This window comes from Stylophora pistillata, chromosome 2 (genome assembly GCF_964205215.1).
Source record: "Stylophora pistillata chromosome 2, jaStyPist1.2, whole genome shotgun sequence".
Lineage (NCBI taxonomy): Eukaryota > Metazoa > Cnidaria > Anthozoa > Scleractinia > Pocilloporidae > Stylophora > Stylophora pistillata.
This window is the reverse complement of record NC_142520.1, coordinates 6,897,883-6,918,031: the sequence shown is the minus strand read 5'-3', so window position 1 is coordinate 6,918,031 and position 20,149 is coordinate 6,897,883. Positions and strand designations below refer to the sequence as shown.

The window sequence follows — 20,149 nt, the reverse complement described above, 5'->3', positions numbered from 1 at the left end:
GCGGGGCTCCCACGCGCGCTTCGCGTGGAATATTGTCAACCTCTTTTCTTTTGGATGTCACGTGACTGACCGAGCGTATCATTAATATTACGAACTTAGGAGCTCCGCTTTTAGGCTTGGCTAAATCTACATATTATCTCAAACCACGCATTAGTATTTTAACTATGGTATCCTTTGAAAAATTTGGTATAATTTTGAAACGCACACTGGTTATTAGCAAAAATGTGTTTTCGTACTGAACTCTTTAGCCCGCCGAAGTGCAAATAGTCGATCATAACATGTCAACATAAATGACTCCTAAAAAGTTTCTAGTGGCAAAAATTTATGGTTCTTGGATTTCTTTAATAACAACTGCATATAAATCAAGGCGGTAAAATTCATAAGATTGAGATTTTTCCTCTATTACTGCGAACGGCAAACGTGAAGTTGTGACGTTTCAATTCGAAGAGAGTTGTTTTGCAGTATGTCATTTACAGCAAATTGTTCGTCTTGCTCTCAAAGCGTAACTAACATACTCTTTTTAAATTAACCTACCGTATATAAAGGGGGAGGGGTGGGGAGGGGGTGAGGGTTGGGAGAGAGGTAAACCTCGTCTCTCCTATTTCTGCTCTAAAACCCCAAGAAATTGCACTCCCTTTTGATGATGTTTTAAGCCAGACTGATGCAAATTTGCAGCTGTTTCAGCCTAAAGTTCTGTTCTTTTATATAGTTATAGTAAACTAACCGCTTTCCTTTACCTTTATTGCGTTTTGAACGATCGCTTCTATTGCATTTTAGTGATGCGCTAATTTTAATTCAAAGCCATCGAAACATTTGCCACGATAAAGAGTGCTACGTACCTCAGGATGAGAAAAGATTAAGTTTGAAAAAAACCTGGCTGAAGGGTAAAAATCTATTTCATTCCTTTGTTTTTAGTTATTTGGTAAACTATTTATCTTCACCAAGTATTGTTTAATTTATTCATTATTAACAAGTTTTTGCTATGGCAATAGGAAGATGAGATGCTGTTTGCTGTTCGACCAGTAGTTTTTTGTTTTGTTGAGGTTTCTTAACACGTACAATCAAAGTGACTTCTTCCGTGTTATACAGTGGAATCCCGATTTCTCGAACCTCCAGGCTAGGGGAAACGCAAATTGGTTCGAGAAATCGGATGTGAAATTAAAAGTGAAGCAAATCCAAGCGAAACAAGGTTTGGTTCGAAATATGGGGAGGTTCGAGAAACCGAGGGTTCGAGAAATCGGGATTCCACTGTATAAGCAAAAACGATGTCGCGCAAGAAAAAAAAATTGAGAATGGAAAACATTAAGACATAGAATGCGTGTTAAAATCAATTCGAATACTAATTATATGCAAAGATGTACAACACTACATGTTACAAGGTTTACTAACATGTCCCGTATATTGTAGGTTAATATAAGTTAAACAGAAAAAATTAACCAATTTAATTAGCTAATGAATAAAATTATGTGAAAGACTCGCTGCTTTCAATATAAGCTTGCTGCTTAAACGTATGATAGGGTAAAATTATTTATTTTTCATCAAAATAAGGTAATTGCATCTTGCCAAGACCTTAAACAGCACTAAAGGCTGATGAATCTGAAGAGCTAGCTTACCATCGATTATATTAGTATCACACAAACGAATACTGTTTTTTGCGAATGATGATTGTCTCGTGAATAGCCGCAAGTACTATTCAACTAACCTTCTATAAATAGCTGTTACCTCCTTGTGGAGGATGTAGACAAATATCTAGCACCTCTTATTCTCAGCCTGCTTGATCCAGTTAATTAAGCTGAGCGTTTTTTCAGTTCAAATTCTATAGGAAAATTTGGGAAAATTCATCACCTGACGAGGAAATTCGGGGTTAAATTGCACGCGAAAACCAATACCGTAGGAATCGGGAAGCGATGAGCGCGATATGGGTTTTCGAGTGCAATTTAACGCGGAATTCACGAGTCAGGTGATGAATTTTCCTTGGATCGCATCATTGAATAAAAATAGGAAAACAAGAAAACAGCAATAATTTTATTTGTTTTTTATCCTGGGCGCGCGCTACAGAAAGCCATTTCGAAGTCAACTGTCAGAACTGTCATTGCGTTAGCGAATAGTAAGCAAGGTCAATGTGCACGTTTGAACCTCTGTAATCTTTTATTTGAACCTGGTTTTTATATTCGTTTTCAAACTTTTTAAACAAGCTTCACACCATCAAAGGATAATGATGGTATTTCGCTGAATTTATAGCCATTTATTTTTAACATCTCTTTTTCAAATTTCCAAATAATTTACTCGAGAAGGAAAATAATTTACACCTTTTACCTCAGGTGGCAAAACTGAAATGAAGTATGCAAGCGAAAGCACTGAGAGTTTAAAATCGCGATTGATCTAGGGTACGTACCTTGAAGAGTAAATACGTGTATTGATTGATATCTTATACCTTTAAAAACAAAGCAGTGTTTCATGAAAAGTCCAAAAACTTCGATCTTTTTATCTGTAAAAATTCAGTACAGACAACTGCCATTAGCAGTTATCGTTGGGATAAACATTTGACTGAAATTTGATGGAAATATTCACTGGAGAGTTGTTGAACGATACATAGGTGAACAGCTAACCTAGAGCTCTCGCTGTTAGACCATCACTGCCGTTATTCATAGCTTTTATGTTATTTATGTTATTTATTTATTTTCTGTTATTTATTTATTTTTTTATGTTATTTATGTTATTGTCATCTACTGATGGAAGTGCAAGGTTGATGACACAATGCAAATTTCTCGCAAAGGTAGTAGGTACGATTGAAAAGCCACCCAACTTGCTTGACATCCTTCGTTGTTTTACGAGAAGATTATGGCTGTAGGTGGGTATTGAACCCGGGTTGACGCGACCTGTTAGCTCGGAGATTGTTTTTTCTGGGCCAAGTTCACAACATTTTCTCGCTTTCGCGTTGTCGCGAGCGAAAGAGGTTTTTCGTGCCCCTTCAAGAGTTTCAAGTTCAGTTCAAAACAGGGAAGAACCTCAGGCTGACTTTGAAAAACGCTTTTTTGTTTTTGGCTCTTTAAAAGGTGACAATGGTTTTGAAAACGCTTTAAACTGACTTAGTAACAAGACTTTGTAACAATTTGACGATATTTGTTATGCTTACGTAGATGCGAAACAATATCACTTAGCATCGTTTTTAACTCGCAATTCCACGCTAAATATCTCGCTTCCTTAACCAATCAGAAAGCGAGATTGTATTCAATGATGCGATTCATTATAAGACTGCAGATTAACCGCCTTTACACCGCCGATATCACTCAGATTAACCTGTGAGCTCTTCCTTGTGGAGTTACCATTTTTTGTAAGTGGAAAAACGGTGCTCACTTTTCTTTTGAACCGCTCTCTAATCTGCAAATAGACGAGGAAAGTAATCAGAAAAAAAGCACTTAAATGTTTATTCAAGCTTTCAATCAAATTATCCATACTACATGTCTTTTTTCCCATATCGAACTTACCTGGCTGTTTCGCGCACAGTGAAGAGCGAAAATCAGGAAACCCTGAAAAAAGGAGGATCGTTATCAAGATCATAATATGCAATTGAACTTTACTACATTAAAATTTTTTCCTCAAATATCTTAGATAATTCCAATTCGATCTGAACAGTGGACAAGAATAGCCACCCAGTGGATGTCCATTGCTAAATCATTTACTTATTTATTTAGATATGTAAATAACTTTAAAGTTATGAGAATGAAAAAACAAAAAAGAAAGAATGTTACCCGTTTATTGACTTTTTTTTTCCTTTTTTGCTTTATCCTCTGAGGCTTATTTTTTCATAATTCTTTGGCTAATGTTATCTGACCATGGCGACAATATTTAAACATGAAGTAATAAAGACAATCGGATGACTCTAAATATGATATAAGAGGATTGAAAACTAACCTGAGAAGAGTTGAGGATGGTGAAAATGTAAACGAAAGCTTTGTGTAACGGTGATAGGAGACCAAATAACCACGTGACACCCAGTAAGGGAATCATCACCACGCATGCCCTAATGCCAATTCTGAAGGCGGATAGAAAGGTAAAATATGGGGTTTTTAAAATTAAATTCCATTTTTCCTCAAAATAATTACTGACATCAACTAACAACTGAGGAAGATGGGTGAATATCATTAAAAATCTAATTCAGAATTTGATTTTGTTAAAATCTCAGACTGAAACTGTCTTTTTTTATCATACTGTTAAAACTCTATCTCACCGAATTTGATGAATTTGCTTGTCTCCTATTGGCTGCATTCTGGTCATCTCCCTTATCACTCGTGCGAGAATCAAAATGTTGATCTGAAGGAGAGGATTTAAATATAGTTTTGTATTTATTGTTGCTGTTGAACACAAATTCTTAAACCAGAATCACAAATACCAATGCCAAAAGAAAATAAATATCCGAAACTTACAAGTTCAATAATAATCACAAATGCAACAAATATCCAGATCAAATTTTTAGTTGAGGATATCCAACAGCTAAAGAAAAAAAGACAAAGGAAAAAGAGAGACAGTACTGCTGGATTGCAGGTTCACAATTTTCCCAACCACTCATGCGTCTGAAAGTGATATTCACACATAGAAACTGTGGGTCGGAGGCTAGCCTAAAGGGACGAAGAAAATATGATAAGGAAATATAGGTCAAATTAGTTAAGACGATAATGAAGAGGGGAAAAATAAACAAATAAAACGAAGCAATAGTCAATACTTGAACAAGTAGACCTAAAAAAAAAAACAGGAATATTGAGGAGAAAGAAACTGAACATTTTATGCCTCTTACTATTCATCACTGGTATAGTTTTGTATCCCATCCTTTTTAGCAGCGATGCTCAATGAAATGGCTACCATAATGACTGGCAAACCTATTATGAAATTTTTACGTTAATAATTATGATACAGTCTGGTGTCAAAATAATCTCCAACAATGTTTGACCAGTACTACTGTAGAACCAAAATACCCCATGACATGATGTGATACATTTGCATCTTTGTGTTGAGGTTGTAAACTTTCACAACAAACAGGTAGAGATAAATTCCCTCGACGAGCATCCAACAGAAAGCAGCCATCAGGAAATACTGCATAAGAGCTGCCACTGTGACACAAACAGCCTGCAATAGCAAAGGGGTAAAGACCAAAGAATTAATTTGTCTTTTTCAAGTTTCCTTCAAGAATGATGTATTTGAATGAATTCCGCTAATGGTGGGGAGCCTCTTACCGTATTTTCTGTAGCGTTTATTCCAGCCAGAAAGATAATTTGTCCAGCTCCAAGGGAAACAGAAAGACTAAGTCGTATTTGAGACAGAGGTTGTCGGACATCTCTTTTGAAAATGAAATAAAATATCAATGTTAATGTGAATTCAGACGCTAAGCAAAGCACGAGAAAAAGCTCGAGGAACCAATAGAAACGCAAAGGAAGGGCAATGCTAAGCAATCTAGTAATCATTAAAAGAATGAGCAACAAACCAACGAATGAACACTGTAAATCAAACGTACTATGAATAATGACTCGTGCTCGGCTGAATAATGTCAATTTCACAGGGTGTCAATGAACGAACTTTATCTATTCATATTTCTATTTACTTTCGGGCTAGTTTATATTTATAAAATTCATGTCTAACATATTATATAATCATGCCTACATATATATATTTATATTTTTTTCTTAAATTTAGATGTTCTTAAGTTTCTCCAATACTTGTATATAGATAATTCTAGTATTTCTTAGCTTATCGAGCGTTTTTAACATGAGCCTCTGGCTCGGAAGATTGCGCAAGCACCTCCCACGTTTTGGACATTAAATAAAGCATTACATTACATTACAATGACTCATGAATTTTGCTACATACAGAGTGTACAAAGTTCCAAGGAAATTGCAAAGAACATCGTCCATAATTTATTGTTGTTTTTATCTCTAAAATTTTTTTCAAGCGACTGAAAGAAAAGTGCGGTTGACAGTCTCTTCATATGCTTCAAACCTTTGTGTGATCTGATCTTTTTTTGCACGTACAGACCTGATTTATCTAACATAGTCAAATTGATCCAATAATATAGATCGCAGGGTGTTTAGAAACAGTACTTACGTAAAGAAAAAATACAAAGCTATCGTCAAAAGCATTCCGATGACAGAAAGGCTTAATCCTGCATAGCTGATGATCTCCAGAATAGTTAAGTCCTTAATGGAGAGCTGTAGCAAAAGTTGAAACGAACAACAGATCAATTGACACAACACACTTATTACTACTCAGGATGCAAAATACAACAAAAAGAAAAAAATTACCTCTGGGCCATCGCTAAAATCGACTAAGACAGCAAAATGAGTCAAATGATTGCATCTGCAAACTGTCTCTTCTGCGTTGCTCATCGATGAATCTATATGACAACCGTTCCCTGAGAACCCATCTAGACTGAAATTTTGAATAAAAACTCGGAGTTTCAAACTTCAATTAGAGTGTCAACTCCCTTGGAATTGATATTTAATGAATAAAGTTAGCAGTTAAGCGATTCTTGTCTTTAAAAATACTATAGTTGTAGTCAGGCATGATAATAAATAAAAATTTTGTTGTCACTGACTAAAAAACTTTGTGTGAAGACGTTTCGCTTAAAATACTATAACCTTCTTCAGCAATGAAATTGCTACGAAAGCAAATGAGTGCTTTAAAAAGAGCCGCAGAAACGTCACTTAGGATTGCCTAGGGCCTTGTAAATGCCAGGAATGTAAATGTGTTCATTAATGGCATTCGGTTCACAAATTGAGTGCACGCTTCTAAAACTAATTTTTGCGACCATTGGGAACAGCGGTCAATGATCTTGACGTCCTCAAGGTCAAAATCATGATTGTACTTTATACAATGTTGGATTAATAGATAATTTCTATCTCCCGTAAAAAATCGCTCTCCTGTGTTCTCTAATCCTGGATCTTAAGACTCTTGATGTTTGACCGATATAAACTTTGTCACAATCTTTACAACTGATTTAATAGATCACTCCTGTCGATACGTCTTTACTAAATTTGTCTTTAGGTTCTTTCAAAAAGGAGCCAACGGTCGTTACGGGTTTCTGAGCAACATTGATATTGAATTGATTTAAAGCTCTTGCAATTTTTTTTTAAAATTCCTTGAAGTTATGGCAGGGTGACAAAACCTCTGTTGGTTTGAGGCTGATTTGTAGACCCAGTAGTGCTTTGGCAGCCTCTAATTAACAAATGGTAAACACCACAGCGTACACTATTGAGTTATGGATGCACTTGGGAGGTTTGCTAAGCACTCAAGAAGCTAGAGTCGCTCTCGGCTATCTCCTCGAGCAACTCTTACGCTTTTTTCGTGCTTAGCAACCTGCCGCGTGCATCCATAACTCAATAGTGTACGCTGTGGGGTTTACCATTTGTTTTATAACATAACATTTATGAATTGTAGCTATAGAGTTCCCTTTTATTTAACAAGTCCTACGTGACCAGAAAAAAACAAGCGCGCGCGGAAAAATAGTCTTTGAATTTGCTCACGTCAGCAGCGTACACCCATGGGCAAATGGAGGACGCTAAATTGACTAATCAGAGCGCGCGCTTTACTTTGGTTATGTTATAATTATAGTTCTATCGGGATTTCTGGCTGTCATGGTGTCCAGAAATGCGATGGATCCGTCTTTCTCTTCCTCCACTGTAAATCTGATAGGTTGATCAACTGAGTTAAGGTGGGAGTGGAACTCTGTAAGATGTTCACTAACAATGCAGAGATGCCTATCGTCAACATATCTATACCAACAATTAGGAGGGTGGGGTGCGGTTACTAAAGCTATCTCTCCGACGTGTTCCATAGCCAAATGCCCCATTGGGCAGCCATATATGTGTTTGTAGAGAGTGCCATCTACGATAAAGTAGTTGTTAGCGATTTTTGTCTCTTTATTATTTTCTCCAGTTCTTGAGAACTTAATGATCAGACTCCACCTTTAGTTGTCCAAAACATTAGTTATTGTCACTGAAAATGTCCTGAGAAATTCAGGCTTACTCACACTCTGAATAACCGTTCAACTGATAATTTTCAAATTGTCTACTTAAATTTAACCCTAGATAGCAAATAATTCAGAAAAAAAATGGATTATGGCTATGTTTTTACCTGTTGCTGAGGCCACTCCAAAACATGCAATGCTTCTCTCCGTCATCGACCTAAAAATATATTTTATTTCTTTTGAATCAACCCATCAAAACAAGGACGGACTGAACTAAACATTCAGCGTTCTTGCTGTTACCTCCAGGTTTTTGAATTTCAAGATGACATCCTGTTGTAATTTTTCAGGTTTAGGATCCATAGCTGCTGTCATTATCCTGGTGTTCACATACCTGTAAAGAAAATTGTGTTCCAAGAATCACTCAGATTATTTATTAGCTATATGCGCTCATCGGATTTTGAATGAACTTTGGAAAATGACGCACTGACTATGAAACGTTTTGAGATTATCCTAACCGTAAATATCACCTTAAATTGTCATTTTCATTCCCGATGAGTTGATTTGTCTGGAGTAATTCATGAAGTTCTTTGTAGACGCACCCTATTACCACTGATCCTGATGAGTAAAGGAAGAAAAAAAACAAACAAGCAGACAAACTTCTCAGATTAGATAGAGTTATTCAAATTGTGAAACATTGAACCCCCCAAAAAGAAAGGTTACGCTGGTCAATAAACCATTTTTAGAAGTTATGAAAGGCAAATTAAAGGCAAAGAAGGATAACTTTAAAGGTAAAACAAACCATTTTCCGCGAGATTTGCAGAGGAAATATTAATGCTGGCTTGCCATTCTTTCCCCTCGAGAGCGAAGTCGGTCGAATTTTGGCGGTAACCTTTCTGAATACTCAAAACTGTCGGAAGAAGGAGAAAAATAGTTGGCGATTACTTGGATTTAGAAAATTAAAGGAACATAATGCAAGCAGTTGCGTTTCTCAATAAACTTGAATGTGTACATTATCATTGTGTTTTAAGAACTAGTAATTAATACCCCACAATACACCAGCAAAACATGTTTTAGTTAAACTAAATGAAAATCAGAAACTGAGAACTGAAAACCTAAATTTTCCATGGGATTCGAGTAATCGCTAACTTATGACCGTGTTTAAGAAAACAACTTTATAAAAAAAAAACACATCCGATTAGGCTTTGGTGTAAACGAGGCATGAAAACAAAAGAAACTGTGCCACAGAAACTAATCAAATATAGGAAAGATCATTTATTTAAATTTCTCTAAATATTCAACTTGCGGAAATAAAACCGATATGTTAACACTTTTTAAAATTAGGTTTCTAACGCTATTCGTAGATCAAAGAACGATGATAGATTTCTACCCCCTTACGCTCCTTAAAAGTGATATGTACTAGTAAGACTCAGGTAGCAGTGAAACCATTCGTTCAGTGAATATATTGGTGATTGGCAAATTGTAATGAACCTTAATGAAGGTCGTATTTTAACCTACCCATATTCTGGCGTATGATCTTTTTTGAAGGCTCCGTTCCACTCAGATGGTATTTACCGTAATTAAGAGCAAATTCCTCGAAGGCAACGGCCACTCTAAAGACGGATTCTCTTATTGTTTTAATCTCTCCTATACCGAGTTCGTCTTTACTGGATTCCGAAATGTTCATATACTTATCAGTGAAGTCTTCAAACAAAGTTATCGCCTCCTGCAAAAGAATACTCTTCATCAACATTACATAGAATTCAAGTGTATTAGCTTCCAAAAGAGTAAAAAAAAAGGGGAAAAATTGTGTAAAAGATTACATTCCCTCAAGTTCTCTCTCTAGAAAAAAAATATATATTATCACCACAAGAAGCTGAGGCCGGCTTCACGGTCAGTGGACTCGGGCGAAAACAGCCTAGTATTATGAGGATCGTTTCGTCGCTCAGCTTAGTCACCTTCCGGTTTTTTTTTTTTTTTCTAAGCTACTCCCCTATTGAGAGAATGTCATTTAACAGGTCTCTGTGTCCTTTTACCTGGAACAAGCTACTCCTCTATTAAGAGAATGTCGTTTAACAGGTCTCTGTGTCTTTTTACCTGGAACAAGCTACTCCTCTATTAAGAGAATGTCATTTAACAGGTTTCTGTGTCTTTTTCATTTAGAAGTAACTCCCCCTGTATTTTCAAGCCTAATTCTCTAGCTCTAGGGCCTGATTTGTTTCTTCGTGTTAGCGATTAATCTTAATAGCAATAGTCCCATAGCAACAGAATGTCCTAATTAGAAGGTGCAAAAGTCATTAATTAATTCAATACCTGCATGGAGCTGTTTCTGCGGATTTCAATTCGACTAAATTTAGAAACAGATTCTTTTACCTAGGATGAAAAAAGTTATTAAAGTTGTCGAACTAATAATAAAGGCTTCGATAAAAGCATCTAAAACGACATCTACAACTAACAATACATACCAGGTTCTCAATGCTTTCCAACGGCGATAACGGCGTTGGTGGTGATGATGATGACAGTAATAACGGTGACGACGACGACGATGGTGTTGATGATGGTGATGGCAGCAATAACGATAACGATTTCGGTAATGGTGAATGGAAAGGGACTACGTGAAAGTGATAGCCATGGTTAAAATAGATTCAAGTAAATCGTAATGCTACGATAAAGCTCGAGGAGAAAATGCGAGAAATCTATATAGTAAAATTTTATTCAGTGGTCTTGATTATATCTCGTAGAAAAAATTTTGACACTGTTTTTATATTCTCTTGATGGAAGAGGAAATAAACAGTTTATATGCTTTTGTGTCGGAATTATTATTATTATCATATTTACTAATATTATTATTATCACTTTCACCATTAGTTGCTTGTATATCTGCTACGATGATAAGAGGTGTGTGCGCTCTGATTGGTCAAGTATTGCGTCATATCCAGCTATAATCGCCTCGTGCGACTCACGCAAGATGATTGTGGTATTTAACGAGGGCGAAAGTGATAAAATGGAATTTATAGGGGGGTTGAAAAGATCAATATATTAACAATTTTGTCGCCGATTCTAGATACAGTACGAGTAATCAAAGCAATTGCAACGGAAGGTTTTACACATCAAAACGAATGTGTACAACAAAATTTGAAAGTATCTTAGTCATTACACGTTAAAACAATTATTCAGCTGAGGCTCAATGAATATTATTGAAGAATCTCCTCTCTTACGTCTCGGGGATTATTCAACAAATTGATTACTATAATCCTCCTAATCATCATCGTCATCATCATTATTGTTATCATTGCTATTATTATTATAATTGTTATTATTATCATTATCATCATCATCATTATTATTACTATTTGTATTATTACTATTATCATAATCGTTATCATTATTATATTTGTCATCATCTTTTGTTCGGTGGCACTCATTGCGAACATGGAAGTTTTATTTACCTTGTAATGTTGGAATTTGAGTTGTGATAGCTTGGGTTGCTGTGACCGTGGCAGTTTTAACGACATTAGAAGCGTATAAAGCTGATGTGATACAGTCAGTACTGAACCATTTGGAGGCCTTGCATTGATCACCTCTGTCACACTTGAAATGAAAGTTTCTCATGCTGCATTGCATCCTAACGTGTTGATAACATGAACCATTCCCACCTTGGCAGATCTGCTTGGTTAATCTATTCCTGAACCCATTCCTTGTCATGCTACATGTCTGAGCACGACATGTCTGTTCACAAGTATTCCCGTTGCATTGCATATTGCATTTATCTAACTGCCCGTTGCAACGCTGGATACAGTTTTCACCGCTGCATTGTATATTGCAATCCTCCTTCTCATTGCTATCCTGATCACACTCTTCCCTGCTGACTGTCATATTGCTACTTTTTACCTGCCCTTTGCAACGCTGAACACCGTTTATCCCGCTACATGTTAGATTGCATTCTTTAGCATGCCCTTTGCAACGCTGATCACACCTTGTCCCGCTGCAACGCAAAATGCAATAATCTTCTCCGTTACAATGCTGTTTACACTTTTCTCTCCCACTGCAACTCATATTGCATCCTTTCAGTTGCCCTTTGCAACGCTGAGTACAGTTTTTCCCACTGCAATGCATATTGCAGTCTTCTTTCTTGTTGCAATACTGATCACACTCTTCCCCACTGCATGTCATATTGCATCCTCTTCCTTGAACGTTGCAACGCTGAGTACAGTTTTTCCCACTGCAATGCATATTGCAGTCTTCTTTCTTGTTGCAATACTGATCACACTCTTCCCCACTGCATGTCATATTGCATCCTCTTCCTTGAACGTTGCAACGCTGAGTACACTTTTTCCCGGAACACTGCATATTGCAATATTCTTTCCCGCTGCATTTCTGATCACATTCTTCCTCACTGCATGTCATATTGCATCCTCGTCCTTGCCCGTTGCACCGCTGAGTACACTTTTTCCCGGAACACTCCATATTGCAATATTCTTTCCCGCTGCATTGCTGATCAAACTCTCCCCCATTGCATACGACTTTACGTACCAGGCTGCAATTATAATTACCACGTTTGCAAATATGCATATGCTTGTTTGAATCGTCATTCGTTGCGCAGTCTATTGTACACGTGTCGTTACTTTCGCTGCATTCATGATGACTCAACCCAAAGCCTGACAAATATTTATGATAGTGAAAGTGAGAAAAGTGACATACTGATTTCCCTGAGCCAATCCCTAGCGATCACAGCTGTTAGATAAATTCTACTTCGAATACGCCCTAACACTTCCAGCACATAACAATGCAGAAATATCTAGTTCATGCCATACTTCATCCTTTTTAAACGACAAACATCTAGGCATGTGATCAATGAATTTACAGCTTACATCAATCCGGTTTCTTCATCATCTAACGTTGCGTAATTGACTTTCAACAAAGATGGGATTATTTCATCCCTTTTTGTCTAAGCTTTCCTTAGACAAGTGGCTCTTATTCGTAACTATGTTATGGGTCAAACATGTTGCTTTGTTTCGTGTATTATCGTCATGCATTAAGGTATACGCCCCTTATAGAGCTTATACACATATAAGTGCCCCGATCAGTTCAGTCAGTGAGGTTTACCTAAAGCCTTTTTCAGCGTAGTTTTTGAGAAAATGAACTAAGCATGACTCTTTTGAGTTAAAACCTGGCTTTGGAGAACGGTGTCGACCTCTCGATTGTCGTTTAATAAACTTATGAACGTGTATATGTTAACACTTCGATCGAAAGTGGACGGGAAAGAAAGCGAATCCGTATTTTTTATTTTAAAGTTGGCTCCAGAACGTTTTTCTAAACAGCTATTGGTTCGGCAATATTTCCGTTTACGTGGCGAGCGGAGAGCTAATAATTCGTATCAGCCTTCCATTTACCCTTTCCAGAATTATCCTCACTTTGAATTCAAACATCGGGTTAGAATTACATACTACTCTTTACTACTTATATTACACAGATTCATGTCTTTAAAGAGCATTGATACTCACTCGGTAAAGATAATAATAGCAGTGTGGAAACCCATATCTGAGAAGTTTTTGTCATCATCTTCTTTGTCAGTTACGTCTTTGTCAGTATCACGTTCGTAGAAGAAAGAATATTTTTTCCAATTTGTACATGCTGTTGATCAGAGCAATACTTTCTTCTCAGAAATATTTCAGGGACTGATCTTCTGTAAAAACGATACAGCTTGCGTTTTTCAGTGCCAGAGCGAGCTGTTAATTGAAAGTATATTATGCAAATTATTGACGTCGATCCGCTCTTTCTGCTGAAATTTAGTCGCGGTTCGGTTTCGAACCTGTTTCACACTCTAGTGAAACAAATTTGACAGGTACAAAATTACCATTTTTTAGAAACTGTTTCATTCAAATTATCACAACTCTTTCAATAGGCTAGCATGACATTAACAATAACAGGGCGAAAAACATTGTATTTATGTTAATAACATAGCCTTAGGTTAGGACTTTAACTTGGTGGCAATGGTAAGTATTCGTTTTAATCTTGATATCGATTATTGACCGTTGAGAGTCCTTGTTGATTAAAACCTGTCAACAGCCTTTAGAGTCTTCCTGAAGCGCTGGCACCACAAAGTTTTTCTCCAACCAAACACGCCACCCTTGAGATTACTCTCCTTGCTAACTGGTGCAGAACGGTATAATACATAGTTACAAAGCTCCCCCGGTCGTATCGGGGGGCGCTGTTATAGAAGAGGTCTCGTCGTTCAAGCTCTTAGGCGTCAACTTGTCCAATGACAACAGACGGTTGTTTGCTTTAAGTTAGCTCAGGAGAAGTTTTGTCCCAGCGGAAGATATCGTCTACATCTATTGCTGCCTAATACGTTCCATACTTGAGTACGCCTCTACTGCATTTGCCAATTTACCGTCCTACTTATCTGAGACCTTAGAGTCAGTGCAGAGGCGTGCTCTCGCCATTATTTGGCCAGGTCATTCGTACTCAGATACCCTAATGCTAGCCGGTATTGAAACTCTTGATGCACGCCGTAGTGCTGCCTGCGAATCCCTTATAAGTCGTATTCATAATGACAACCCCCTTTATACTGCAATGTATGCCGACGTTCGTAAATCTTCAGACCGCTATAATTTAAGATCAAATCGTACTCACTATCACTCAAAAAAGTCCACCGATCGTTTTAAGAGCTTTATGACAGTCAAATACTTGCCAGTTTAATCATACTGGTTTTTTTTTTCATAATAAACATTGCTATCATTTTAGTATTATCATTTTTACTGTACATGTTGTTTTTACTTGTATGTAGTTTAAAGCATTTTATACAGTTCTCCCCCGTTTTTCTCCTATAATTCTTGTTAATATTATAAACCAGCATTTTTTGCAAGAGGTTTCAATAAACGATATTATTATATTATTATTATTATTATTATTATTATTATTAGGTATGAGCGGGTTTCTTATCTTCACTGCATAAGTGTTTTATTGACTTGTTAATGATACTTCGTGGTTCAGAGTCCCACATAATATGGTACACGGCACTAATTTGTTATATCTGAACACGCACATGATATTTTACATGATATATGTTGATATATGTTTTCGTAATTAACCACCTGTTTTATTAACCGTTAGGGTTTCTAAAAGTTTCAGGGAAAATTCTGAAAACGAGGAAAAAATATAAGATTAAAATAATGACGTTGCAGTTGGAGCATTTTTGTGAAAAAAATGGCTGCCATCGTGAAAACAAAGAGCTTTATCAATGTTCCTATCGCTGTTTCGCACGAAAGCGTAATTTTGATTTTGTAAAAGATACATTTATTTGATCAAATCCTTCGAAACACCGATATTTTTTTTCTTTCACTTCTTGCTAATAATTGAATACGGTTCTGCGTAGACGCTGCAATTCAGACTACATTTTCTACTGTAGCGAATATTAACGCACGATATCTAAAGACTCATAAGAAAATAAAAACACTCTCCATTGCCAAGTTGAACCTATCTGCTTCTTAGCAAATTTGCTGTACCATTTGAATCGCCACAAATTTACCTTGTCAGTATCACTGAAGAAGGCTTCGTTGATTGTTATCTTTTGGAAATCTTTCCCAGGCCTCACACCAAGTGTTGTTTTGAGCTAGAAACAGCTGTTTATTGCAATTGCAAGCATTTATGCGGGAAAGTGATTGTCATGCAAACGATTGAGGTCATTTGTTTCTGCGAAAATAAGACGCAGTATGCCTTTTACAGCCGTTTAAAATTGAAATTAAAACAAATAAAACTGGGAAGAAACTATTCCGTAACAGATTTTCCAAATCTTTTAATATAATAACGTGGAATACGGGGGATGCATGATGATAAAGCAAAAACTAGATTTTTTTTCTCAATGATGTCGCCCGAGGCCAGAGGCCAGAGGTATCAACTGCGGAAGACAGACAGAGAGTATTCACGCTGATCTAAGTATTAATTACTGACTTGTATTTTATGTCTATTTAGCAAGTTAACGGTTAATTTGTTTTTTAGGGACCAAATGTTTTGGCTCGAGATCATTACGCCATTAGACTAAAATGCTTGTAAGAGATCTATCTGAGATAATTTTTTCCCTTTTATGAATTCAATGATACCCGTTAAGTGTGTAGAGAAACATAGCACCCCTGATTGTTCCCTGCAGAAGTGCTTTCGATGATACACATAGCTTTATTTCGTTTTCGTGACTAGCGGGGATAAGAATTTAAGAAATGTTGTTTGATCAGCCGTTTTTCTTTTTTTTTTATATATATAAAAGCTACTCGAAATTTTGGCGTCTTTCATTTGTTATTTTCATAACAATATTTTATTCCTACATTCACAACGACGAATCATGCATATTATGGTGACAGTGGTAATTTTTGATTCTAAAACACACGCCTGGTAGTTTAAAATAGTTTTCTGATTGGCTGTTCCCTTCAAAATTATGGGTTATTAACTAATAGCTGATAGAAAATGTTTTAAACAACAAACATATGAAATACATATATATGAACTGCGGTTATGAAACGTATATGTGCACGATCCTTCGCAGTAAAGCACTATTTAAGCAATAGTGAAAATCAGACCGAAAAAAATTCAGGCCTGTACGGGATTCGAACCACTGACCTCTGCGATACTAGTGCAGCGCTCTACCAATTGAGCTAACAAGCCAACTGGGAGCAGGCCATCAAATTAATTCGACATAAACCCGTAGATGATAAATCAAACAACAAACATATGAAATACATATATATGAACTGCGGTTATGAAACGTTTTTTCAGGAATTTTTTCAAGAATTTTTTTTCAGGTATGATTTTCACTATTGCTTAAATAGTGCTTTACTGCGAAGGATCGTGCACATATACGTTTCATAACCGCAGTTCATATATATGTATTTCATATGTTTGTTGTTTGATTTGTTATCTACGGGTTTATGTCGAGTTAATTTGATGGCCTGCTCCCAGTTGGCTTGTTAGCTCAATTGGTAGAGCGCTGCACTAGTATCGCAGAGGTCAGTGGTTCGAATCCCGTACAGGCCTGAATTTTTTTCAGGTCTGATTTTCACTATTGCTTAAATAGTGCTTTACTACGAAGGATCGTGCACATATACATAAGAAAATGTTTTCGCATTAAAAAAACATCTTTCAGACCCTAAGGGTTTCTAAACTTTTCAAGTCAATGTTCTGAAAAAAAGGAAAAAAGATCGATGATCTTTGAATAATGACACTCCAGCAACAACATCTTGACGGAATAAAAGTTGCCATTGGGAATTCTTAGAGCTTCATTAATGTTTCCTGACGAGCAAATTCAGATAAGTTCAAATAATCTTGGGGCCAAAAAAATTGGAAATGCTTCTAAGCCTTGCTCACCTTGCATTTGTATAAAGGCTAGGCGCGCTGCTTCAACCGGCCAGAGGATGCGTTATTTCGCAACTTTGCTATTTTGAGAAAAAGAAGTATTTTTCCGTGTTCTCAAAGCCTTATCTAAATGCAATGACGGCAGACAAACCCGAGTCGCAGTTTTGACGGATTTTGAAAAGTCTCCCTGGCAACCCTCCCCTCGGTTGAAATTATTCCTGACAAATACACGCGAGTCAAACGTGTTTACACACTCACACTTAACTAGACCTTTCGACCTAGAATAAAAAATGGGTTTTGGACAAACATTAACAGCCAAGTTGAATGAAATGTACTAAAACTCGCAAAAGCAAAGTGAAAAGAGACAAGCGAAACCACCGATACGACCAAACGAGACGATCGAAATAAGCGAACCAAACGACAAAAACAAACTATCAGGACGACCAAAAACTATACAAAACACAGTCAATAATGAGAAAATAAATGTCCAGGGATGTCCGGCGTCAACCGTGATATTCGTCTCGTTTCGATAATGGTCAACTTTGACCTACCTCGCTAGTAATTTATATTTCAGTGGGTAAGATCTTGGCGAAGCCACTATATGGCTTTATATAACTGTTAAAGAAGAATCTTTATAGATTATTAATGAAGCAATGTGTGAGCATAAGTTAAAAATAAGTGTGATATTAAACCATTTACCCCCAACAAGTATTCAACTAGCGTGAAGCTAATGGATGTCACTGATTGTTAGTTTTAGACACACCTAAAACTTCAAAGCATCTTTATGGCTTTCTAGATAGGAAAAATTTGTTATCCCGTTTTTGCTCTGTATGGTAATGTATCATTAGCACCGATGTTTTATTTTGTTTTGTTTTATTTTGGTTTTTTTGTTTTCAAGGATATGCAGCTGTTAGTTCATTAATGCACTTCTTTGTTTATAAAGATAAATTATACTTTGTCAGTATGCCCAGTATTTCCGATAACGGCGTTGGTTTGTCCCCTATTATTAACTCAACAGAAGGCATGGAATAAAACAATGATAATGTAAATATACAAGATTCAAATAAAAAGTGGAAAGGAGATAAAGGAAGCCGACAGACCCTTCTCGAAAAAAGACTTAAAATTTTGTTGTTAGCTAGGCCAATAAGTTCTCTTATTTGCGAGAGGCAAGAGCTGGGAGAGTTTAGTGTCATCCATCTATTAACTTGTTTTATAATTTGCATATCTCTAACTTCAAAATCAAGCTAAAATTAAACCATCGTCATTGACATGTTGGCGCGAGTTAAATCGGGTTTCTAGCTTAGAGATCATTATGCGTTGCTTAACTCGCTTCTTTAAGTAAATCCCTTGAAATGCTGTTTCTTTTATTTTATTCCTGACTTCCTTATAGAAGCTGATGAGGTCGGCTTTAACAAAAAATACCCTAATCTAGAACCATTCTAAGCTTTAGCGGTCTCAGTTTCCGCTTTATTACTTTTTTTCCAAGATTATACTGAAACCCATACATTCTACTCCTAGGATTATACTTGTAAGACATACTCTACGAAATTATATCTTCTAAGAAGAATGTTGGTACTCACTCAATAGAGTCATTGATAACAGGAGTGTTCCCCACATTTTACAATCAGCCATGATCATTTTTTCCATCGATGTGTAGGTCAGGATTTTTTTCAGTATCACTCTCGACCAAAGCTTTTTATAAATTAGTATTAGCTGTAGATTAGCTCAAAATTCCCTTTCCTAGCGTTATGATTATAAGGTTGTGGGCGTCCTCTATTTAGAGCTATTTAAAAATCTGTCTTTCTTCGTGTTGTTTTGTGCCACAGCCAGTCGCTTATTGCTGGCATGTTATGCGGGTAATTGACTGTCATTCACATTATTGACGTCGGGTCTTTCCCTCCAAATTTAGTCGCAATAAGTACTTTACACCTGTTTTGAACTACAGCACAAATATAGCACGTATGGAATAAGCAGATCAAGAAACTGTTTCATTGCAATTCTCATAACTCTTTCAATAGGCTGGCATGAGATAAACAATAACAAGGCGTAATAATACTATTTTTTGCAAGTATGTAGCTCTAGGCTAAGGATATTAACTAAGCGGCGACGGAAGGTATTTATTTTAATTTTAATATTAATTACTGACCAATTGGACTCTTAATCATTTAGCGAGTCAAGGACGATCAGCTTTGTCTCTTTAGAGTGCTAGCGTCAAACGTGTCGCCTCGAGACAATTATAGCTCAGCTTGAAACAGGTCTGTTATAGAAGCTTTTCTTTCATCAATATTGGTACCCACCAGGTGGTGCAGAGATGTAGATGGCCCCTGTTTATGCCATGCACTACACGACGCACATATTTCTTTTTTTCTTTCACTAGGTATGAGGGTTCTTTATTTTCACTACATTAACGTTTCGTTTCCGTTTCCTCATTCACAATGACGAATAGTCAATGCTCTACTTTGTGGAACAGAGTCACGCAGAATATGGTGGACAGCAATAATTAATTTGTTTTGTTTAAGCACGCACATCTTATGATTCACAATACTTTCCTGATTAGCTTTTTCCTCCAGTATTGACGGTTTCGTAACTAATAGCAAATACAGAATGCTTCGTAATCAACCTCCTTTTTCAGACTATCCCTAGAGTTTCTCAAAATTTTCAGGAAAATACATTCTGGAAAAGAAAGGAACGTAAAATTAACTTAAAGTAATGACGGAGCAGTTTGAACAATTTTGTGAAACAAAGATTGCCATCGTGAATTCAGAAAGCCCTATCGATTTTCCTATCGTTTTTTACCAGTGAAGAATGGATGAAAGCGATTTCCTTTTTAAAAACCTTCGGAACACTGAT

The 20,149-nt window shown here is 36.6% G+C and overlaps 1 protein-coding gene across 4 annotated transcripts; it reads right to left on the bottom strand.

The window, feature by feature from the left end:
- Positions 1-1,366: 1,366 nt before the first annotated feature.
- Positions 1,367-19,280, bottom strand: LOC148736882 (adhesion G protein-coupled receptor L4-like). Of its 4 annotated transcripts, none has more exons than XM_088747812.1 (19): positions 18,880-19,269; positions 11,404-12,612; positions 10,420-10,565; positions 10,268-10,327; positions 9,473-9,680; positions 8,757-8,864; positions 8,485-8,572; positions 8,258-8,348; positions 8,125-8,174; positions 6,294-6,420; positions 6,097-6,200; positions 5,232-5,334; positions 4,974-5,124; positions 4,796-4,877; positions 4,428-4,494; positions 4,232-4,314; positions 3,916-4,036; positions 3,489-3,530; positions 1,367-3,381 (listed from the first exon to the last, which is right to left on the bottom strand). In XM_088747812.1, the coding sequence occupies exons 1-19, from the start codon at positions 18,944-18,946 to the stop codon at positions 3,232-3,234; spliced, it is 3,057 nt and encodes a 1,018-aa protein (XP_088603938.1). In that variant the 5' UTR covers positions 18,947-19,269; the 3' UTR covers positions 1,367-3,231. The 4 variants fall into 4 exon arrangements, 3 of the variants coding, with proteins under 3 accessions (XP_088603938.1, XP_088603939.1, XP_088603941.1); XM_088747813.1 differs by lacking the exon at positions 18,880-19,269 and adding an exon at positions 13,459-14,471; XM_088747815.1 differs by lacking the exon at positions 11,404-12,612 and having other exon boundaries at positions 18,880-19,271.
- Between the last annotated feature and the right edge of the window lie 869 nt (positions 19,281-20,149).

Excerpts from the sequence above, each read along its gene's own strand:
- LOC148736882 (XM_088747812.1), bottom strand. The coding sequence starts at position 18,946 with ATGGAAAAAATGATCATGGCTGATTGTAAAATGTGGGGAACACTCCTG. Across the intron at positions 5,125-5,231 it reads TAAACGCTACAGAAAATACG|GCTGTTTGTGTCACAGTGGC; the intron begins GTAAGAGGCTCC and ends TTGCTATTGCAG. Across the intron at positions 4,495-4,795 it reads AACTATACCAGTGATGAATA|CTGTTGGATATCCTCAACTA; the intron begins GTAAGAGGCATA and ends TTTTTTCTTTAG.